Below are 24830 nucleotides of genomic sequence, written 5' to 3'. Positions count from 1 at the left end.
GCGGGCGCGGGCGGCGGGGTTCCCTCCGTCCCCGCGAACAAAGCGCGGAGAGGGGCCCGCCGGCCCCCGGGGACAAAGCCGGCGGCTCCCTGCGAGCCGCGCACCTGCCTTCCCTCCCGGGCAGCCTGCGCTGGCAGCGCCTGCCTCGGCAGATGTAATTGCTGGACCGAGAGCAAGGGCGCTGCAGATGGGCTGAGCTCGCTTGCTCACTCGCAGCGGGGCTTGCTAAATTATTTTCATTTTGCCTGGAGCTCCCCGTTTGCCCTGCCGGTGTTTTGTTTCCTTGCTGGTTCAGGCTCTGGTTTTGAGCGGCTTGCGACCCTTATGGGGAGCTGTACAGTTGTAATCGGTATTTTTATATGAACGAAGAGCAGTCAAACAATACTCCCGCAGCAGTTTGAAGTAAAATTCGGGAGTTCTTAAGGCGCGGTGTTGAAGCTGACACAATGCAGAAAACATTTGTGCTGCTTGTAGAGCCTTACCTCACTCAACAAAATGAGAGTCATGACAGCGCTGGATGTGAGCTGCTGCTGTAGCGTTTGCTCTACTAAAAGAAAAAAAGCCAACAAAAATCTACCCACCAAAACCCCACCCCCTCCTATCCCAACCGAAAATTACAAACTCCTCTCCTGTGTTCAGTGCCTACCCCCTCATCACTCCCTCTTCCCCTCCCCCCAAATAAGCCAAATGCATGATAAGGTAGAGGAAAACTGTTTGAGTAGTACAGTTGTGTGACTGGTTGTATGAAACTGCTGTCCAGAATTGCTGCTGAAAATGCTGAGATCTACAACAAGAAACTACTGAATTCATGCCTCCTGTGTATCCCCTGCTCCAGTCCTACAAATATTACTAAATTCATAGTGTGTTCAGGTTGAGTATAGTATTTTTATTCTTACGGGGGCAGGCAGACTTCTTTATCTAGCACTGTGGGCTATCATCTTCTTCTAGTGAGTGTTAATTTTTGCTGTTTAAGTTATTCCTTTGATCTCATTTTACAGGCTTCTGGAGTAACAGTGAACGATGAAGTCATAAAGGTTTTTAATGACATGAAAGTAAGGAAATCTTCAACCCCAGAAGAGATTAAAAAAAGAAAGAAAGCTGTTCTCTTCTGCTTAAGTGATGACAAAAAACAAATAATTGTAGAGGAGGCAAAGCAGATATTGGTTGGTGACATTGGTGATACTGTGGAGGACCCCTACACAGCCTTTGTGAAGTTGCTACCTTTGAATGATTGCCGATACGCTTTGTATGATGCCACATACGAGACAAAGGAATCTAAGAAAGAAGACCTGGTATTTATATTCTGGTGTGTGAAAGCAAAGCTTGCTGTCAAAATTGAATATTCTGGAGCTACCACTGGATGACTTAGTAACTGTTTTGTTGTTGGCTTTTTTCTTTAAAGGGCTCCTGAAAGTGCACCTTTAAAAAGCAAGATGATCTACGCAAGCTCTAAAGATGCCATTAAAAAGAAATTTACAGGTATGGACCTAAAAATGTTTTTCTCCTTAACCACTGTGCCATTTAGTTGTTGAGGTTCTCACAAGTACATTGTTGTCCATCTGTCTTTCAGGTATTAAACATGAGTGGCAAGTAAATGGTTTGGATGATATTAAGGACCGTTCAACACTTGGAGAGAAATTGGGAGGCAACGTGGTAGTTTCACTTGAAGGAAAACCCTTATAAAAAGACAGACAAGTGCCATCTGGATCTAAGGAGCTTCCATTTCTGCAGCTCGTTCAATTGGAATAGTATTAGTCTCCCCATCCCCTCCCCTCCTCAAAAAATAAGTCCCTTCCCCACTGCCCTGAAGGAGATGTCATTGTTAAGCAGTCTACCAGTGATTGCCATTAGACTGTTTAATCCTGGTAGTTGTATGTAGGATTCAAGGAATGCTTTCACGTCATACTCTTGGCCAAAACTGACGTTGCAGGCATTCCTTGCAACATGTTCAATGAATGTGATAGTTAATGTAAATAGTCTAGCAGACAGCAAAGGGTAAGCTAATCGAATGCCTTGAAAGTATTGTCCACTGGTCGGATGGTAGACTCTCTACAGTATTACTTACAGTTGCACTTGATTGCAGTTCCATGAGGCTCTTGTGCATTCATACACCTCACCTGCCTTGACAAGCCTATTTTTGTGACATGGCAGCACACAACACTATGCATTTAAAGCACTTTTTTGTAATATGTTTGACCTGCCCCCCGCCCCCCAAGGAATGCCAATTAAGTTGCTGTAACTGTGTCATCAAATTATTGTAGTACCTCAGTTTCATTCCTGTTACATGCATATCTTTATAAATGAAGTAGCTGTTACGATGCCTTTCGTTTTCCATTGAATGTACACTACTGAACAGGAGTAGAAGTTATCTGTTTACCATGTGAGTCTTGAAACACTAAAGTTTTGTAAAACATCAGTCATGGTGGCAATTTCTGTATTAAAAAGAGCCTTAAATGGAACCTTGTTCTTTGAGATCAAAAATGGCCACGTTGCAATAAAACTTGTGGCTTATTACAGAATGTTGCCTTGTTTTCATTGGAAAATAATAGTTTTTAAGTGTTTAAGCATATTTCAAATAACTTCTGTGGAAAGTATTGTAAAGGTAAACAATCATTAATCTCATCTTGAATAATGCAAGTTTTTAATACTGACTTAGGCACTGCTTTACAATACTTTGTGGCTCTGTTCTGGCCGTTGAATAAAGGACCTGCTCCTAGTTTACCATAAAGTAAAGAAGCTACCACTACTGGAGACCATTAGTTCCATGAAACACTTGTGTCAGAAACTTAAAAAATACAAAGTAATTAACCATGCAGTGTGTTTTGTACCTGAATGTTCTTAAAGTTCTACATGGCAGAGTAAAACCTTGCACGAGTTTTTACAGCTTGCTGTGTTTCTGGGTAAGATGATGTGTAATAACAGTTACATGCAGATTAGGAAGCGGGGAAATAATTTTTATTTCTTGAGTGTTACAGTTAGACCGACTCAGTACAAGAATAAGCCTAAATGAACTGTTCTACTTGTTAGTTTCTATGTAAATAGAACTGGAAAGTGTTTGCCACTACTGAGGCTTGCATAGGGGACGTGTTTTGGCTGGGAGCCAAATAATGCTCTCCTTATAGAGAATTTGATCTGCTCTGTGTGAGCAATCCTCCGTTAGCCAGAGCTATTTATGGCAAACACATGCTTTTGTATCTTGTCATCGTTATCCACAAATGGCAAAACTGGACATGATTCTCCTGGTATGCATAAAGGAGCGCTGTTAGGCAGCCACTGGCAGCTGAACTGTACATGCTGCTAGAAGGAATGCTCTTTTATCATTACCTTATTTTAAAAAGTTGGTAGAGTAGAACTGTGGAGCTTTTAAATGCAGGCTCTTTATGTTCAGTCCATAGCCCTTTTTCAACAAAGAAGCAGATAATAATCCAAATACTTTCTGTCTTTTTTTCCCCCCCGCAATAGTTTAAGTAACCTAGTGGTACTGTGTTTAGGCTCTCTTGTCCTGTAGAACTTTAAGACTTTATTTCAGGCTTCTGGCTATCCCTATGACTTGCACACTTCATTGTGTTTGCTGTTCTATGTAGACTAAACTTTACTAGAATTTAAGTAAAAAGGCATGATGACCACTGACTTACTAAGTGTATTAATGAGTCTTGGTTTTGTTCTACAAAACTCTCCTTTCAGGTACCTTTTAAGATTGCAAATTAACTGATGGTATGCATGTTGTCTAGATGAAAAAAAAAAACCCCACAACTTTTTATTCCTCAAAATAGTCCATTTCTGATCATTCACGTTGTATGCAAAGCCCAGTTTAATGTAAAGATCTTTGTGCTTTATGTTTAACTTGAGCTCAGTACAGTAAAATGAAATTATCTTTTAACTGCATTTTCACAAGGAATAAATTGTTTCTTTAGAAAAAGCCAAAATGGAAAATGTTAAATTTTAATAAACCATTTGAATTTTCATTTTAGACAGTAAACTTTTTTTAAGGAGTACCGTGTTTAAATTTATTGTTTGTCTTTGCTGCAGTCCGGAAAAATATCTGTGGCTTCTTAGTATATTATGAGTTCCTTTTTTTTTTTTTTTAAACTAGCTTAGGTGTATATTCACTCAGTCTGACTAGCTATGAAATTGAAGCACAAACTGTCTTTATGTAAGATTCCTACCAAATTAAAGTTTTGGATCCAAAAGGATCAAGCCTTCAGTTTGTTCTTGAAATGAATGACTGACTGACTGATGTGAGGTCCAATTCAGATGGCTCGCTTTTAAAAAAAACAAAAACAAAAAAACAAAAACCAATAAAGTGCTACAGAACTGTTACTGTTTGAATTATAAAACAAATGAGAGACAGCTGGCATCTGTTCCAAAATGGTTTGTCAGCTGTTGTTTTCTGTCATTATGCAAAATGGTGAGGGCCTCATTGTGATCAAGAAGTGGAGGAAAATCCTCTCAAGTTGAATATCTTCTGTGTATCTCTGTGTAGACGTGACTTTTGGATATCTTGGCCTCAGTTATTTTATTGATAAAGAAATGTTAAATAAATTTTTCATGAGAGTAGCTTGTGCAGAGATGGCATTTTTTTTCTAAAAAATTTCAAAGCCAGCAGTTTTGTTTGATTTGGTAAATCCTGGAAGAGGTATAGATAGATGGGTTTGATTTCTCTGAAAAGGGAACTCAATCCAAAACTAGAGTATGTAAGTGAGGTTTATGCTTGTGGCGATTTTAGAAGTGCAGAGCTTAAATTTATATGGACTTGAGTGTAAAAATCGCTCCTAGTCAGATCATGAAGCGGAGTTTCAGCATGCTCTGTTAAACCCAAAGTGTTTCGCTAAGTGGAAGACTTTCCCTTCTCTACCCTTCCCTCAAAACAAGTGATGGAATACAGCGATTGCCACAATTTGATAATAAGCTTTACTCTCTTATGCCAATTCCAGTATAAACCAAATTTTCATGTCTGCCTATTTTTTATAAACTTCTGTAAGTCCCCTTTAGTTTGTGGTGGCGAGTTAATGATTGTAGAGTGAAAACATGGCACTGATGGTGGATCAAAGATCATCAATGTAGCACCTGTCTATTGAACTTCTTTGAAATATTTCTGATTTTGAAAACCTGGTATAAATAAAATTAATTTAAATGTCTTCAGTTGTTGAGTTTGTTTGTGTGCTAGACAGCACCTACGCTAATCACTTTGTTCCCTTTGGACTGGGAGCAGCCCAGATACTGTGAAAGAAGCTGTGGAATACCTGGATTTTTAGGTTTCATCTGCTGCCCATTCAGTTCAATACCCAACAGCAGCAAGAGCCAGCACTGGTGGCTCTGGAGATGGATATAAAGAAATTTTTAGTGGGCTGGTTCCAGATAACCTTTTTCTTTTGTTCGATCCCAGCTCATGTGTTCAGGAAATTAGATGGCTTTTATATAGTAAATGTGAAAAAGTATGTTTACACTGGCAAGTCATTTCTAATACAGAGCAGGAAGTGAACTGATGTAGTGTGAAAAAATTGACTCTATGAAGAAAGATCAAAATATCACCGTTTTGGTGTCAGTGGCATGTCTCTTGTTGATATAAGATTTCTTGGATCTAGGAATATGTTATCTGGAATAGTTAATGTTGTAAACAAAGCTGTGAAGAAACAGCTTTATTGGATTCTCCGGAGAAGGCAGACTTTAACAATGTGCATTCAAAAACCCTTTACTGTTTGTCTAACATAAGCCTTCTCTATGGCTGTGGGGAACATACATAAGAATGTGCATTAAAAAGAATGAAAGGTCTCTGAAGTTTTTAAATAAAAATTACTGTGTTTACTAAATTCATATCCAGTGCTTGACCCTATTGAATTTGGACATTTTTCTGCCTCACCTCCCATGCTGTTGAATCTACAATAACCCCCATACATCTTACTCTTTCTTGAATTACTTATCTATGCGTTCTACTAGTAACCTCTGAAAAAAAAGTACAGCAGTAAAAATTAAATCTTTTCGTAGAACGTTCAAACAGGTGACATAATTTATGTTTGCTTAATGATTTCATAGAGTTGTCTTTTTACATTGTAAAGCTTAGAGAAAAACTGTGCTAATTTGAGGTACTGAAAGTAATTTTGACATTCCTAAGATTCTGTGATTGTCTTTTTAATAACTCATTGTAGGTTAATGTTTCTGTTGTCAGCTTTGCTTCATAATTATTTAGAAAACTAATGATTGGGAAAAAAAAGCTTGAAGGTGCTGCTGATTATTTTAGAAGTTTCTAAATGTCAATTTGGACTTTCAAATAATATACAAACTTCAATTTCCCACTGCTAGCCTAATTTTTATTCTTGTGTGTACAGGCTTAGAAATGTATGTGTAATCATGCCTCTCCTCTTCCAGCTCTTTATTTTTAAAAACAGCTGTGTCACTGCAAATCCCTACCACTGTCTTCTGTAAAGGTTTACAGACAATCTCCACTTGTACCTTTCCGTATCTGTTTTTCCCCTCTCTTGTTTGTGATTGTAGGAGTTTGGTTTAGAAAAACTAACTGCTGTAATATTGTGCCCCTTGAAACCTTTTCTATTATGCAGAAAGTTATAAAAGCATCAGTTAATCTCTGGTGAGCACAGCTGCAGGGTGTACATTGGCTTGGATTTTGAGAACCCGTTTAGAGAGCCTTATTTGTGTCTGCTTCCTCGTAGTGGCAGCACTGCTTTCATCTGTGACCTTCTATTAAAGCTGATGTGAGAGCTAAGCTTTTCTTCCATTTTGGCTGTTTCAACAGAAAATGGAATGTGCTTGTAGCAAACAAGGTGCAGAGAAGCAGAGAAGGTTTAGAAGCAGCAGGTTTTTCATAGAGACCTGTACCTCTGGTGGGGGAGAAAGGGTTACAGCAGAGGATTTGTTTCCTTTTAATTTCAGTAGGAGTTTGCAGTTGTAATGACTGGGCTTATGTTATCTTTTGCTCTGCCTGAACATACTGATTCCACAGTCTCAACTGTCTCAATGCTTTCATGCAATGAAATGTGAACACACAGCTCTTTATCAGTGAAATGTGGTTAACTCCTACAAAAGTGAAGCCCTGCTACAGCAGTGCTCTTGGTTAGCCACGTCACATGGAGAGATGCACCTAAGCTGCATTTGAACAATCCTTTAAAAATGTGTGGGGTTTGATTACACCGAATACAATAATTATGCTATTACACGGGCACTGAGGATGAACGGATGTAGTTCTTAATTAGGTGACTGCAAGTGACAAATATAATTCTTGGTCATATTTTTGAATCTTAGCCCTGTTATTTAAGCATGACTTAAAGATGAAACACTTCCCAGTCCACAGAATTCATTGTCTGCATATATTCTTTTAAGCAGCAGCAGCAGCAGCAGCATAATTTTAGCTCTTCACTGAATATACTGAGGCAGAATCTGTCACCTGAGGATTTTTAGTCGTCTGCTTGACAAATTCCTTTTGTAGTGCTGCATTATTTCTCTGCATCCACACTTCAAATTCAGTTCCCAGAACTCTCCTTCCAAGTAACCAGAATTCCTAAACAATATTTATTCTGTGTGACTAAAGTAGAAAGGCATCTTGTAGAACACCCATAGGAAACAAATGCACGGTATTAGCCTGCGTGGCCACTGGACATGTTTGGCCCTGTGTGCCATCTCTGACTGCTGGGTTATTCTGATGAAAGGTCACCTCATTCAGGTTGGTGTGGAATAGCCCAACACAGAAAATTTGTGGAAACAGGAAAGGATGTTTTAATTCTGAGCAAATGTTTTTGCTCAGATAAAGACTTTGCAAGCTGGGTGTAATAACAACTTTTTAATGTTTTCTTTTTACCGGTCCTGACAAAAACACCTGGCTTTGATTCTAACCAGTTTTATCGATTTAGTTCGACAGGTGCACTGGTTGGAAATATCTTCAGGACAAGCTATATTTAGATATATAACCTTTTAATAATTCTGGCAGTTGCTCTGATCTCATTATTTTAATTCACTCACTCCATTACAATTTTAACTGCCTAGTGTTCAGCACTGCCAATGTAATCTCGCAACACAGCTTGAGGAACATTTAAAAGTGGTCATAATCAAAATTAGTAATAATAGAAATCAATTTTATTTATTTATTTTATTGAGCTAAAAGTTTTGCAAGGACAATGACAACTCTCAGAGAGTTAGGTGGTCTTCCAGGGAGTTCCTGACTGAATACCTGCCATAGATCTTTGTCATAAGATGGAAGAAGTGCTGCAGCATTCATATCAGAGCAGTTTGCTTTGCTTTTTTACATAGCTGGATGCATTTCCTCTCCTGGAAGATGTTGAGGTCACTGTGGTATCAATATTTAAAGTATTTCACCTTTTGTTTCTGAATAAAATGGACAGACTGCAATTACAACTTTTTCTTAGGGTAATACAGTCAAGGATCTCAGCTACAAATTTCATTTTTTTTTCTGATTACCAGAAGGGAGAAAGGAATGTGTCTCATCCCACTGTGCCGCAGAAAGCCAAAATGCAGCAGTGAAATTAATGCTTATGGCATCATAATTGTTTTCAGCTGTTGTACCTGTTTGCAGCTATTGTACTGCAGGTACAAAATATGACCTTGTCAGATGAGTTGTGCACGGTCTTGGAAAACCCCAGAAAAGAACTGTGGTAAGAGAAAATACAAAGTTGAAATACTTCCAGTAATTGCTTTGGGCACGCCAGATTCAAGAAGCCTGTGGCTGGCTCTGTGTTTATCTGCAGTTAATTTGTGCACAAAGTAATAATGACACATAAATATACATTTAACAGTAATAGTAATTCAGAATCTTATGTTAATTAATAGCTATCTTGTATGGAAGATAGTGAGGGTAAGGTTTTATCTTGTTTTTTTGTTGTTGTTTTTATAGCAATGGTGTTAATAACCAGTTTTTCTGCTGTAACAGTGAACTGTGGAAATGTGAGAAGAGTTACTTCTCTTCACATCAGCATCTTACATTGTGTGCAAATACAGACCCTCCCAGTTTCTTCTTAAAATAGTGTCTGGATCACATTCAGTGGTTAACAGACAAGAATATAGGATTTTTGTAAGTCACACTTTATAGTATTAATGCTTTTTGAGCTGTGAGATAAAAACTTGTAGTTACAAAAGGGTATATTTTGGGAGAAAAAATTAATAGCTTTAAAAAGCTTATATTTTCCTCTGCTAGCACTTTACTTTTTATTCCTGAAGTTATGCATTAGGATCTGGTTTTTCCTTTTTGTTAATTTTTTGGTTTTGGTGCTCTCACTTTCCACACACTGCATCATGTTTCAGCCTAATATGGACTGGATAAAATTGTTATCAAAGGAAGAAGGAATTATATATGTAACATATACGGTTTCTGTAGGAAAGACTAAACTGTTTGCTTGACCCAGTTTTATGGAGCTATTTCTTTCTACAGAGATGGGATTCAGTCAAGGAAGAGGGACAAATGGGTTTGCTGAGAGTATTTAGGAGCACTCAGTGGGAATGAGATTATTACTGTAGTGCTTAATCCTGAAATAATCATACACCATCTCATCAATGTTGCATCAGCATCTGAGAGACATAAATATTCCAGCTACTTTGTGATATTAGTCGGAGATAATTTTCTATTATAATAAACTTGGAGCTCTCCTGATAAATATAGAATATTTCTACCTGTGATCAATGTTTTGATTTTTTCACAATCATCTATTGTGTCTTTTAAAAGATGATTTCCAGCTAGTGGAAATGTATTTCTGAAGAAATATATCTTTTATGGGTCTGAAAATTAAACTGAAGGTTATAGAAGCAGCCACTTCCCTAAATCTTTTGGGGGGAATTCCTATAAAGTTATCAGGCTTCATTTTCCACCTGTTGGGCACAGTGTGAAAGAATGCACAGAAAGGCTGTTATGGTAACATTGTATCTGTTATCACCCACATTAAATTCATTTAATAGTAGTGAAGTTACAAGCCACGCTGTATGCAAAGGAATAAAAAATATTCTCAGATTAGAATTTGTCATTTTCATAGACAGTAACATTTAGTTCCCTTTGAACAGGTGTAAGTGTCCTGCTGTGTCTTTGTTTCCCTGAAGATGAAAATGACAAACCCAAGCCTTTCACCTGCCTTTGATTTGCTCTGTGTCCTATCTCCTCCAAAGCATTTTCCCCTTCCTCCAAAGCTTTATCCCTGAGATATTGCTCACCTGCTTCCTCTAATCCTCTTATTTACCTCACTTACCTCAGTTTCACTTCCTTTTATCACTTTTTTTTTGCTCCCTGCTAGTTCTGATTTTCCTCTGGTCCTGTTCCTTCATATTAGACGTGTCCTTTAGTCTTCATCATAAACAGAGAGCAAACAAGAAAAAAAACCCCACAAACCAAACCACTTTTGATCTATTTACTGTTTTCTTTTATTAAGAAATAACATCCTTATGAAGAAATTGTTCAAATTGTAAACCTGACTACCAAAGTTTACCACAGTGTCAAACAGTTTGAAATAATCTCTTGAGATGTTTGAGCAGTTCCATTTTGTCCATGGGGTTTAACTCAGAAATCCAGACTTCACCATTTAGATGGGAAATTGCCATATTGGGTTATTTTACACTCTCAGTGCCAGAAGCATGAACTCTCCTTTTTCTGCAATCATTAAAGCATCTGATTTCAGCTGTTAACTTCCATGAAAGTGGTTAAGTACTTAGAGTGTGAGGAAATGCTACAGATGCATGAATTTATGATATATTGAAAACTGAAGCTGTAGAAATAGTGTGAAATAAACTGTGTATCAAAACAGAAGCTCAAAGTTAATTGCATGGCTCACTGGTTCATTGCCAAATGCACTGGTTCCTAGTAAAATTGAAAAAATTTCAGTATTATAAAATGTATAGAAAACTGCTGCAACCATTTGAGGCCATATTACAGTATTACATGTTAAAAAAGTTAGATTCAATAAATCTTGAAGTAACCTTTTGTTTAATCAGAAATTATATTAATACAATATCTTTTGAATGTTTTCATCTGCTTCCTTTTTTGGAACCTTGTATTAGGCTTATTCATCTCCTTGGGCTTTTCTCTGCAGTCAGAAGCTCTAGGAATTGACAGCATTGCAGTAGGGATGTATGTCCTTTTCCTAATTTTAAAAAAGAATGAAAAAAAAAATCTGATGAAGAGATTTATGAAGTACAGCCATCTGAGGGTGCTATATGACAGCCTAATGAAGGCACTCTAATGACACGCATGGGATAAGAGGGGATTCCTGCAGATACTGGGCTGAATGCCCCCTCTCATTTCTGGTGCTCATATCTGCCTGAGCAGGCAGTGAATTTGTCAATCTACGCTTATCACTTGTTTTGGAAAAGTCTGGGGTTTTATTTATTTGGTTGTTTAGGGAGGCACAATGCCTGAAACGTTTCAGATGTTTCTTGAGAATTGCCTGGGTCAGCATCTGGTATGCAGGGTGTCCAAAGGGCCAGGGAGCTGGGGAAGGGTCTGGAGCACAGGTCTGGTGAGGAGCTGCTGAGGGAGATGGGGCTGTTCAGCCTAGAGAAAAGGAGGCTCAGGTGAGACCTTATCACTCTCCACAAGTGCCTGAAGGAGGAGTTTGTAGCCAGGTGGGGATTGGTTTCTTCTTCCAAGTAACAGGACGAGAGGAAATGACCTCAGGCTGCACCAGGGGAGGTTTAGATTGGATATTATAAAAACTTTCTTCACCAAAAGGGTTGTCTAGCATTTGAACACACTGCCCAGGAAAGTGGTGGGGTCACCATCCCTGCAGGTAATTGAAAGATGTGTAGATTTGGTACTTGGGAATGTGGTTTAATGGTTTGGTGGTAGACTTGACACTGCTGGGTTAACAGCTGGAATCAATAATTTTAATCCCTTCCAAGTCGGCATATTCTATGATTCTATGATTTTATAAATGGTTTTATGATTGATGACAGCCACCATGCTCCTGCATGTTGCTCAGTGCATTTCTAGGTGATGCTGGACTCCTGTGTTAAATGTATCTTGTACAGGAAATCCAGCACCTCCAGGAAGAATTGGACATTCTCTGTCCATGTATCACACAGCTGATGTGTATACTCACAATGTATTTAACAAAGATCAGAACAATCAGATATCTGGGTCTCTGGTAGGTAATGAATGATTCTGACATCATCATGTTGTGTCTTAGCTGGCAAACCTGGGGTAAAAATCTGGAAAGCCCAATGATCATTGGCATCTCAACTTCTGCTTATGCACATACTTTAAACTGTGTATTCTTCAGCACTCTGACTCCTATAGAGCAGTGGTGAAATTCATTTCATCCACACTCAGCTGCTGCTCATGCAGCACAAGACATGCAGAGGCATTTCAGTGTTTAAGGTGAAAGTTGGGAGTTACACACGTCAGACACGCATGCCTGGCCCCAGCTCTTGCTTCCTCCCTGCACTCCTTTGAACAGTGTTCTGCCCACCCTTCCCTGAAATCCGTGATGTGAATTAACTGAATTCCTCAGAGTCTGAAGTTCTGACTCCAAGCTTTCAGAGACTGGGAATGCTGCCATGCCATAGCATTCTGAAGGGTGCAGGCAAGCATGCTCCATGCACAGCACAGTCACTCAGCTTTGACTATCTAAGGGCCAGCACGTCTACAGAGCTTGGGTTTCACTTTGTTCACTTAATTAGTGAGAAAAACTTTGTTTTTTGGCTTCACTTTCCTGTTAGCATTCCAGGTGAATTATATCTAGTGGTGTTTTAAGTGGGAAAGTAAATTAGGAACTTACTATAGACTAGTTAGAAAACAAAAATAATGGGGAAAATAGCTCACCTGATGTGTATTTGGAATTCAAGCAGTGCATGTGTATGCTAAAGATAAATGAAGTTGGAGGGTTTTTTTTTCAGGATTGATGTAATCCAAGCATTATTAGGTGTAGTTCCATTAAAATCAGCAGAAGTTAGAAATGCTTATTAGAAGTTCATTACTGTCTGGAATCATTAGAGCAGTGTGGTGTGATGTTAATGGCAGCAGGGAAATGCACTGGGTGTGCAGTAGATGAAGCCAAACATTTTGCCAGCATTATGCATATTTCAGAGCATGCAACACAGATTTGCAGTTTTAGGCAACAAAGAATCCAGACTGAAAAGTGATGGGTCTCAATATATACAAGAAATGTAGGCATGATTCTTTTAATCAAAATTATTTTAATGTAACCTGATAGTACTCACTTTTTAAATGAACCAAAAGCAATGATAAATGCCATTATCATGTGGCCATTCATATCTACTGTGGCCTTTTTGGATCAGCCCCTATGTACTGTCTCTTTGTGTTCTTTGTATGCCCACAGAAGCGCTCCTCATTTTTGTGAATTTAAGTTCAGAAAGCAGTATTAACATCAGGGGCCATTTGTAAGGCAGAATCTGGACTCTCCTGTCCCAGTCTCCCCAGTGGCCCAGTGTGGTATGGGTACTTTAAATGTGACCAGCACAAACTGACAGCACTAGATTCAGCAGAAACAATGCACAGGCCAGTCTTACTGCAATATTAATTAATAAATGGGTAAGTTCCCTCATTTTTTAATAAAAACTAAGAAAAGAAAAAATATTAGAAAATCAAGAAGAAACATTAGAAAGAAAAAAACATTAGAAAAATCTACCCATTATGGAAGAAACCTGAATTAATCTCTTTTGTGACTAGTTATAGTTCTGATTCACATGTTAGCTCCCTAACTAGGTATGAGAACTCCAGTCTCTGTTTGCACTGCAGGTCAGGGCTTTCACTGGTGTTCCTGTGTGACAGCCTGGTCTGATGGCCAAGACTTACCCTTTGATACTGCCAAGGTACAAATCAGTGCTTTAACACACCTTCACACTGACTGCAGCATAACTTTGCATCTTGAAGGGCACTGGTTACTGGTCAGGATCTTGTTTGCCTGGTTTCTGCCTCCAGAATTATACAAATATTCTATGTTTGTTAGTGCTGAGGAAGCAGACATCTAGAAACCAGATACAGTGATGTCTGTATCATCATGGTGATGATATATCATCCTATCCAGCTCACTTGGCACTTCATAGATTCAGCTCTTAGAGATCATAACATGAACATCTCCACATCTAACACATGCCTTACTTGTGTTATTTGTCTGTTTAGTACTTCTCTTTAATAAGCCGGGTGAGCTTCTTTGAAAAATCAGATTCAGTTGTCAGAACAATTCTTTATTTGTTTTGATGGCTTAACATCAGCGTGAGTTTAATTTCATTCCTTCAGGAATCATCTCCCGATCCCTGTCTTTGATCAGAGGTAAGTAAATGTGTTTTTCTCAGCCTAAGCTCCAATGACAAGATGCCAAGAAATATTTCCATGACTCACAATCTGGGAAGTCAGATAGGCATCCCTGGAAGTTACTGCTATAAAAATCAGTTACTGCTGTGAATTCAGAGCTCCACATGTTGCCAGGGTGCACTGACTGAGCAGGTCAAAGCTGCCTGGTTCATTTCTTCTCACACGGGAGTTGCTTGGTCTTGTGCATTGCTGAAGGATAGGGCTGCCACAGCCAAAGGTACACAGGCTCACAAAGGTACCCATATTCCTGCTGTATGGTGTTCCACAGCACCCAAAACGTCTGCAAGGCTGACCACAGAGCCCCATACCTGCAGATGTGGTACAGGTCAGGTCTCCAAGCTTGCACATTGTTTTTCTATGCAAATCTGCCTGACAGAAAATAGAGAACCTGACCCTATCCAATGGAGCTTTCACTCCAATCATTGGCTATTGCCTGCAATCAAGCCATATTGCTCCTCTTCCTCCCCCCTCTCTCAAACGTAACAAGTGCAACTTAATTTTTTTTTCCTAGTACTATGATGGGAATGATGTTTCAGAATCCTGCATAGATGCCATGAGGCCTTATTTCAATACTAGCCTAAATATATTCTTGGGCATTTTATTTCATACCTGTATTGTTCTTTACTTAGAATAGCCTTCCCTCTCCTCCCCTTTTTTATCCTCTGATGTGATATTCCCTTTTTTTAATATGTTCACACCAAGATATTTCCAGTAAGATAGCCTTCTTCATCCCCTTCATTGTTCTAGCAGCACCTCTTGGTGCCTGGTCCAGTCTGAATCTCTTTTTTGGACACATTTGACCATGCTTTACCACTACTGATTATGAAGATATTAATGCATTGCTTTCTCTGCAACACAGGATCCTCTGCCTTCTTTCATAGAAGTCTGATTATATCACATGACTAGTATATTTAATTCTTTTTTCTCCTCTGCTTTTACAGAAATTTTTTTGGCCTGTTAAGATCACCACTTTGCCTTATTTGCTAAAAATTCCATCCTATTTCTGTTACTGTAGTCCTTGAGGTCATGAAGGTCTTCCTGCATGATACTCCAATCCTCTTCCATACCAGAAGTACTCTCCAGTTTTTTGTTTTAGCAGATTTCACTTGCTCATTTACCTCCTGGTTTTTTGTGCCAAGATCATTAATGAGAAGATTAAATAAGATTGTTCCCAAAGTGAATCTAGGAAACTCCATTAATAATTCCCTTTCTCCTGACAGAAGACTACTCTTCAGTCAGTTTCTTATATGTTTTACAGTTCATATGTTAGTCTTGATGTTCATCTTGATTAGTATTATACAAAATACCTTCAGGAGTCCAGCAAGATTAGGTCTAGAATCTATCTCTGTAAAGAACACAAATAATTTTATCAAATAAATGTATCAAACAAGTCTAGAATAATTTATCCGTGATAAGTGGTGTACTTTTATCCCACTTCCAATCCTTCTTTATCTTTTATGATGTTTCCCTTCCAAATGTGTCATAAAATCCTGATCATTATTCAGCTCAGAGATACATACTTTGGCAGCTACCTAGTTAATTTATTCTCTTTCATAGTTAAAATTTAAAACTAATATTAAGAGATCTCAATTTTATTGTTAACAAATTAAGTCCCAAATATTTGATAGTTCGTTCAAAATTAAAATGCTAAAAAAAGTAAAAATTAAGTTATTTTCTAATATTTTGTTAATAATTATCAAACAGTGTATCAAAAATGTACAAAGAGGGGAAATATGAAAACAATGAAACCGCTATAAATGTTATAGTGGATGGCATTCATAAATTCTGTAAACATCATTTAGCCAAATTTCAATTAAGGACCATGCTGTTATCTCACTGTGGAGCCCTGCATGACTGCCTTGTTGCCCAATATGAATCAATCAGACTCAGCTGTGACATTGCACATCCTCACAAAAATTTCAGCATTGATGTGTTTTAGATTCAGAACCAGATGTAAACACCAGGTGACCCAAAGAGGAGGGGGTTAGAAGAATTGGCAGAACATTGGGATGGGACTTAAGCTGAAAATGTGTAGATTTAACAAAGAGCCTTACTTGCTCTTCTAATTTGATTTAGTTCACACAAAGTTTACAGGTCACACACAATCATATCTCAAAAGCAGCCAAACCATTTTATGATTCGTGTGGAAATCAGGGAGCTGTGTACCTTAGGGCATTGGTTCAGAGGCATTGCAGAGGGATGTATCACCTCATGAATCATGAGTATGGCACATTTTAGTGTTCTTTCCCATCAGCTTGTCCCACAGGTACTGACTTGGTGTAACTCAGTTTTGGTTTGTCTGCAGGATTCGATACAAACTTGTACCACTACAGAACACTGGTGTGTTATACGCATCAGAAATGAATGTACACACTGAGATAAAGTAATCATGATTAAGTAAAATTCTTAGCTGTTGGTGGCTCAGAGCTGATTTTGTGAGTATATGCCTGGGACACAGGATTACATGAAGTCCAGAGCTAAGAAAATCAGCCCAGACTGGATGGGGAATCCATTGCCAGGACATACTGTAACTCCTCAGTTTTCAGTGCTATGGCTGGATTATTTGAGATGTAAAATAAGAAATATACAGCAAATACAATGTTTATGTGAGAAGCAAAAGGCAAAATTTAGCAAAGACCTTTATTAGGTCCATTTGCAATTGAACTTTACACTGTTTTGTAAAGGCCTACCTTTGTCCTAAGCACTGATTCTTTGGATGGGGAGATTTCAATGTTTGAATTCCAAAAATAGCATCGACTTTAATGCTGGGAAATAAACTGCATTGCAGGTTTGGTAAATCTGAAGGTTTTGTTCAGCCACTTAGTCATAGCTGCCCCCTCAAGCAAGAGATAGCAAAAGGATATTTTTTTGAGAAGGTGGGACTAGAACAAACATAATGACCTGAAACTGCATGGGTCCTTTGTATCTTATAAAAGAAGCAGAGGTAAAAGATTTCCTATTGTAGAGTATTACAAAATGACTGGAGCCAATAAACTGTACATAATGATTTTGACTTCATGTAATAAGCAAAGCTCCATTGACTTTAATGGAAAAACATTGATTTGCACTAGCAGAAGAGCTGAGTGGAAGGAGGTGCATTACTGATTATCTTGTTAATGTGGGTAATAGTCCTGAAATAATTCTCAAAAATAGAGATTATTAACATGGCATGACTTCCCCCTCAGCAGGAGCATGGCCTTTGATGTGTGTCCTGGCTTCAGCTGCGATAGAGTAAATTTCCTTCCTCATAGCTGGTACAATGCTGTGTTTCCATTTCAGTATGAGAACAATGTTGGTTACACACCGATATTTTAGGTGTTGCTAGGTGGTATTTGCCCCAAGCCAAGGACTTTTCACTGTTTCATGCTCTGCCAGTGAGGAGGTACACAAAAAGCTGGGAAGGAGTATGGTCAGGACAAGTGACCAAACTGGCCAAAGAGATGTTCCTTAACACAGAGCACCCGGTATATAAAGTGAGTTACTTGGAAGGGCACCGAGTGCTGCTTGGTGATGGGTTGGGCATCGGCCAGGGGGAAGTGAGCGATTATATTGTGCATCACTGGTTTTTTTAATGTGAGTTCTATTTATATTTTACTTTATCTCAAGTATTAAACTGCTCTTATCTCAACCCTATGGTTTTAACTTTTTCTAATTCTCCTCCTGACCCCACTGGGGTGGCAAGTGGGGAGTGAATGAGCAGCTGTGAGGTACTCAGCTGCCAGCTGGAGTTCAGTGATGACAATGAGCTTAATCCAAAGGGCACCCTTGGTTGTTTTACATTCATCATCTCCAGACTGAGAGAACTGGCCTGTCTGGAAGCATGGGCTGCAGCTCAAGTGCTGGTGGTCACACTAGGGGAATCAGTTAGTGCAGCTATTATGATAAACCTGCACATCTTGGCTACTTGCAGTGAGCACCATCAGTTGAATCAAGCTGAATCAGGAGATGTTAACTCAAAAGCAGACAGCTGGAAGTAAAACTGCAGTGAAGCTAAACAGTGAGTGCTTTCTGTGGCTGCATTTAACCCATGCCTCTTATTGTAACTGGCTGTCAAACACAATTTAAAATTAACAAGCATCTGCATCTCCATAGCTGTTAAGTCAGAAAAAGAGAACAAGAAGGTGATTGGTTGGCCAGCCAATGTCTCCATGGCCCAATTTTTTTTCTGACTACCCCTCAAGTCCTAATGCCTCCGGCTCTGCAGATACTACATAAAAAGGAACACGTTTGGATGCAGCGTAGAATTAATTTTTTTATTGGACCTCTGAGCAAGCAGGAGTCTGAGACCGTATATAAAATATAGGATGTGTCTTAGGGTGGCTACTTCCATGCAGCTGTGCTGTAATTTGAATGTCACAACAGATTTACTTGGACATGGAAGCAGCTTTGCTTTTCAGTCAGATATTGTCACATTTGAAGAGCTGTTCCTGGCCATTAAATAATGCCTCAGATGATTTTTGGTTTAATGCTGCTTGATGGCATCTATCAAACAAAGCTTTTTCTCTGGTAAACTTGTCAGAAGTAATATGTTTTGGTATTTTTCTTATCTTTGATGATTTTGAATGAGACCACTTTGGTCAGAAAATCTTTAGAATGCTGGTCAGGTAAGGCTCACCTGATACGTGCAGGAAGACAAAGAACACCCAGTTAGTGTTTGGCTAGCTCATGAGTGTTGCCTCAGGCAGAACATGTTAGTGGTCATCACATCCTCTCACACTGCAAGTGATGCCCTACTACTGCTGGCATTCAGAGGAAGCACTGGGAGACATCTAAGGTTTCCAAAGGAGAACTCAGAGGAGTGTCTCTTTCAAGAGTGCAATAGCAAAAATCAGTGACCAAGAAGCCAGTGAGGAGCAGAATAGAAGAACAGAAGGCTGAATCTAAGACTGAGATTAAGAAAAGCCAAAAATTGAATGAGCTCATTACACAGGAGACTTAAAGAGTGAGGGGAAAGTAGTAATTTTGCAATAAACTGGAGAGAATAGACAGCTGCCCTCAGTCAAGACCAAAGGAAATTGGGGTATGGAATGGGGTAGTCCAACAAAGAGAAAGGAAGAGACAGACTGGAAAGAGAATATGGTATTAGGAAGGAAAAATGCAAACTATTAAAAAAAGAGGGGAAAATAATAAAAAATAACCCCAAAAAATATTAGCATAAAAGGCAATAAGATGACAGGGAGCAAAAGACTACTAGTCCCCAACAATACTAATATATACTGAACTAGGCAGAAAGTGTCATTCAGTCTGTTCTGACAACATAAGCAGCACTGTGCAGCCCTTCCTGATACCCACTATTGTACCAGTGACAAGACATGACAAGAGCTGCTTTGTCTTCCCTGCCTGGTGCTGCCCTGCTGGGGCAGAGCTGCCCTTTGAGGAATGACGTGTATGAGGTCAGTCTTAGCAAATCTGCTTTTTATCCTTCTTGGTCACACTTTCATCAACAAGGCCTTATTTATACTGAGGTTTTGTTTTTAGGTGTGACAAGCACTACTGTAAATGGTCTTCTGATATTTTTACCTCAGACTCATCTCAACATCTGACACAAAAAGAGTAATAACACTGCTTTGGAGAAGTCTCCCATAATGCTCTTACCATTGCAGTTACTGACTGACAGAGTTAAGACTGCTGTGAAGCTGATATCCCAAAGCATTCTTTTTGCCCTCCACAGCACATGGATTAAACAAGGCAGATCTAAAAAACTGACATGGCAAAAAATCTCCCTGTTTTCAGCTGTCATGTCACCAAAATGTTTTTGGAGTTTTTTTTCCTGTTATAATAATAAATTTTGTTACAATAAAAAATTAAAGAATTTTGGGCTGTACTTGGTACAAGTACAACCCTTAGTCTGGAGCAAAGGTGAGGCAGGAAATTTTGGCTTTCTCTTTAAAAAAAGGACATTAAGAATTGGGAAGAATGATTAAAAAGAATTTGTTCAGAATGTTCTCTGAGCATCCATGTTTCATCTGGTTTATAAAGAAGGGACTGGAGTTTAGGAAAAGAGATGAGTTCAATTGCTTTAAATCCAGAGTAGGCAGCTGATGCTGATCAGTCTGTGACTTGTTTATAAACATTTCTATGCATCCCTGTGAACCAGGGAGAAGAGAACTTCTTTATAGGCTCCTTCCTAGATAATCCTATAGGGGCTATGGGAGATGCAGTCTCCTTTTGCACGCATTTGTAATGAAGAATTTGTGCAGATCAGTGATGGCCTACAATCTGTTATAGAAATATGACTATTAGGTTAATAACAGCATGCAATCCAAAGAAGAAAAAAACTGTCAGTATGTTCAGAGCTGAGAAAAGTGAATTTTACCTGTATGTACTGCACAATATATTCTTCCCCTTACAGCTTCTTGGTGTAGGTTCGTGGCACTGGTGAAAAATGAGGCTTTAGATAGCTCAACTTTCTGCATCAGTCAAGCTGCATATGGGCACTAAGTCATTCATGGCAGACAATGCCTATAATGCCATTTAAATGAATTTTAAAAAGAAAGAATTTGATTATTTCCTAGGGAAGAATTGCATTACAATATAGCTTCATACATGCAGTCAGCATCTTGCACAAGGAGGCCAGGATTTTTAAGACTGCAGAGTGAGCCTTTTCTGGGTCCCTGCAGTCTGAATAGAAACCCACACATCCTTACTATTTGCATATGTCCCCATTATGCTTTGGAATTCACAGAAGACTATTCCACACTGAGGAACAGATACTTATTTTCTTTTCTTATGGAAATTACTGTTCGTCAGAGTGTCTAGAAGTTACTGAGCAGTACTAAGCTATGTTTCTCTTTCTTCTCTATAACATTATACAATTTTCCCTGTCTGTTCTTTTAATCCTACATATCACATCCTCTTTGTGTTTCTAAGGAAATATGATCTGTTTGATGGCCATTTTTTGCTATAAAGTGATCTATTTACATAACAGGTAAAAAGCCTCTATTGCTAACTGAGCTTTTTAGACAGATTTTATAATAAGGTTTTGAATCCTTTTTCTTGTTCAGCCTTAAACTTATGAGAACATTACATTTAAAAGCCTAGTTTTCCACAGAAATAAAAGGTAAATATTGATTAATCTTTTACAAAAAGTAATTATCTGTTCTGTCATAAAATAAAAAAGCACCACCATAAAACTTTAATTATATGGGTCCTTAATACAGTTTCAGTTAGGATCAGTAGAGAAAATTGAAATGATGTAAGGGAATAAAGTGTTTTTATCTCAAAACAAAAGGAGGAATTAATCTGTTACTGACATACAGGAAAGCTGGTTCTTACAACCACAGTTTGACTGCAAGATGCTGTATTTGAGCTTCACATGAACAGCAGTACATGAGGTAGTTTGAAGGAAACTTTGAGTAATTAGATTTAGAAAGGGAAGTCGAGAAACTTCTCAAAAAAGTGCATGAAGAATAGTTCCTCACACTTAAAAAACCCCAAAACCCAACATATCAGCTAATGAAATACCAGAACTACAGTTCCTGCCTATATCAAATGCTTGCATCCATTGAATCACTCTATGGTGAGTCATCCAGTGCAGACAGCACTATATTACATGATGCCATGGAGTGGGAAGGCTGAAGATCTCCCCAGTGATTCTCTGATAAAAGCCAAATATTTCTTAAATTGTATGGCTTCTCATTTTCCAGGGATAACACTCTCAAACACAAAGGAAATGCTATTGGTTGGACAAACCTCGGCCGAAGAGAATTCCGAAAAATATGGATATAGCACCATCTACTGACATTATGGGTCTTTGCAGGTGGATGCTTTTTAAAAATCGGGAGACTATGGGTTACAATAGGGCGGCAGAGTTCCCCTAACTGGCACGGTTCGGTTCCTCCTTGTATTTACAGCTCTGTAAACTCAAGATAATGCTGCTCCTTGCCTCAAGGGTTTAGCAGCTGAAATGAGACTAAGAAAACATGGTATCTGAAGAGAAAAAAAATTAGGAAAAAAGGAAGGGAAAATGAGACCAAAAATGCGTAGCTGAGCTAGTCAAAGTGTGTCCTGGAGCTAAAGGAGGATGTTGTTAGTAAAGGGAATAAGTTCTCAAGGTGTCATTTGAGAGCCCCAAGACTTTCCTTCCTTTTGGTTTTGAACTGCGTTCATGGGGCCATCCATACAGTTTATCAGAGCCAGTGGAACTCGCTGTTAAAAGAGTTTCCACCTCCTCTCTCCCATGTAATTTTCCTGCTGGTGAGATAGGTTGACAGGAGTAAGGGCCTGCTTGAAGACCAGAGTTGGTGTAGACAGCCAGGTGTGTGGAGGAGGGTAGGAATGCGGTCAGACCAAAGGACTGTCAGATTGTCCCAGTTGCAACTTGTAATTTCATTCTTCCTGGGTTATATTTAGTTCATTGACTGGATTTATTATTGTTACATAGACATATAAAAGAGTGTGCAAACAGCCAAGATGGAAACTCTACAGGTAGGGTGAGCTCAGCTGTCAAAGGAAGCTGTTCCTGGAGCTGCAGAGCAGGTTTATTAAGGTGAGACTTGAGAGAAGAGCAGTGAGAAGAGGCAATGCTCCTCTCCCACTCCGAGCCAGGGTGTCCCCACAGCACACACCATCTGCCTCGGCTGCTGAAGCAGAAACAGCAGGCAGCACGCACTGGGGAGGAGCGTGGGGAGAAAAGTAGGGCAAGACATGGACCTGGGATAAATTGATTAGGACAGGATGAAAGATTAGTATTTTTTGTATCATCTTTTGGTATCCACTTTTAGAGCCACAGCACTGCTGCTTTTATGGAATACCATAGAATCGTTGAAAGATTAGTATTTTTTGTATCATCTTTTGGTATCCACTTTTAGAGCACAGCACTGCTGCTGTTATGGAATACCATAGAATCACGGAATCATAGAATAGGCTGGGTTGGAAGGGACCTTAAAGATCACCTAGTTTGAATGCCTCTGTGGGCAGGGACACTTCTTACCACACCAGGTCCCTTATGAGCCTCTGTGCCAACCAAAACATGACCAGCCCATGCTCCCAGAGCCACACTGGAAAGCAATATAACCTTTTTTTTTTTTTGTAGATGCAACTGAGATGATCATCTTGCTAGATTCATACTAGTCAGCCGATCTGCTTAGCTCTCCCCGTAAGAAAAAATTGTGTCATTGTTCCTTGCGAAGCATTTCCTCAACTTTTTGACCAGGATTCTTTGGTTCTAATAAAATGTATCAGCAGTAAATAATAAATATTAAGAAAGCAAACTTAATCTGTCACCAATTTTTTTTTTTCCATAAAAATAGATGTTTGCTGAGTGGAATGGTATATGATACTGAACCCAGAACGTGCACAGAATAGGATACTAATACAGGTGAAACCCTAGAAACCAGTTTCCTGTGTGACTTTGTCTTTACCCCTTCAGAATGACAAAGTTGGTGTTTAATCAGAGATCTTTCATACTTTCTCTGTACTTCATAAAATATTTTATTTCTCTCGACCTCAGAAGTAAGTCAGTATTTTGGATGATGTTGCACATGTCTGTATCAAGACAGAAACAGGCTGCATACTTGAAAATTGTTTAAAGAACAGCTTTTAAAATTATTTACAAAATGCATACTCAAATACCTTTCTCCATACTAAGAAAAATTTTTCCTTTTCTGAGTCCTAAAGCACTCTTCTAAGCAGTGTGGAGTTCAGAAAGCATTATCTTCACTTATCTTGAGGCTACACAAGCACCATTTATCAAGGTGCAGTTTCCCGTTGGGCTTAATTCTATCAAAATATGTGGTGCTGCTGTGGCAAGCAGTGCTCCTGTCCCACTCGTGCTTGTAACTAAGGATGGACTTGGCTAAGGGAGCCAGCTAGGATGGAAACTACGAATTTGTTGCAGTCTTAACTTGCAGGTGGGCTGGTGCCCTCCTGTGTGGGAGCGCTCATGCCCACACCTGCCCGCATCCCTGGAGCGGATCGGAGCATGCTGATCATGGAACCCCACCCTGGGGCCGTGTCTTGGCCGTTCTACCTCCGATTCACACAAAAATGCAGTCTCGGGCATAGACTCCCTCCACGCTTACATCCGCTTTAGTGTGTGGATGCTGACATGTTCACTGCATTAGACAAAGCGGCATCGAGAGACCCCACTCCTTAGCATGAAACAGGCAGTTGTCAATCTTAAATCACGGAACTGCCCAAAAATCAAAGCCATATTATAAGCCTCTTAATCTCTCGCGCTGTCGTTGCACAGTTTCACACCCCTGCTTGCACAAACGTGCAAGGCCGGGGAGCAGCGCAGGGCAGCGCAGGGCAGGGCCCCGGCCTGGGCGCGGCGCGCCGCTCCGCCGCGTTCCACCGGCCACAGCCGCTCCCCCGCGCACGGGGCGCGCCGGCGCCCTCAACACCCGCGTCCCGGCACCCGCCAGCCCCAGCAGCGCACGGCAACACCGCGCGGCGGCGACACAAGCAACCACCGCCCCGGCCGGGGCCAGCCCCGCTCCTCGCCCGCAGCCGCCGCCGAAGCGCCGCCCGGCGCCCTCCCCTCCCTTCCCTTCCCTCCCTCCCCTCAGCGGCCGCTCCCTCGCGAGAGGCGCCGCTCGCCGCCCCGCCC

General features: G+C 39.7%; 1 protein-coding gene across 1 annotated transcript; it reads left to right on the top strand.

Annotated features, from left to right (window-relative positions):
- Window positions 1–979: 979 nt before the first annotated feature.
- Window positions 980–5138, top strand: CFL2 (cofilin 2). The gene is made up of 3 exons (XM_039705014.1): window positions 980–1306; window positions 1403–1479; window positions 1571–5138. Exons 1-3 carry the CDS (start codon window positions 1047–1049, stop codon window positions 1681–1683), a joined length of 450 nt encoding a protein of 149 aa, XP_039560948.1. The 5' UTR covers window positions 980–1046; the 3' UTR covers window positions 1684–5138.
- Window positions 5139–24830: the final 19692 nt, after the last annotated feature.

Source organism: Passer montanus, unplaced genomic scaffold (assembly GCF_014805655.1).
Source record: "Passer montanus isolate IOZ18808 unplaced genomic scaffold, ASM1480565v1 scaffold18, whole genome shotgun sequence".
Lineage (NCBI taxonomy): Eukaryota > Metazoa > Chordata > Aves > Passeriformes > Passeridae > Passer > Passer montanus.
The sequence above is the reverse complement of the archived record's forward strand: the minus strand, read 5'-3'. Positions and strand labels throughout refer to the sequence as shown.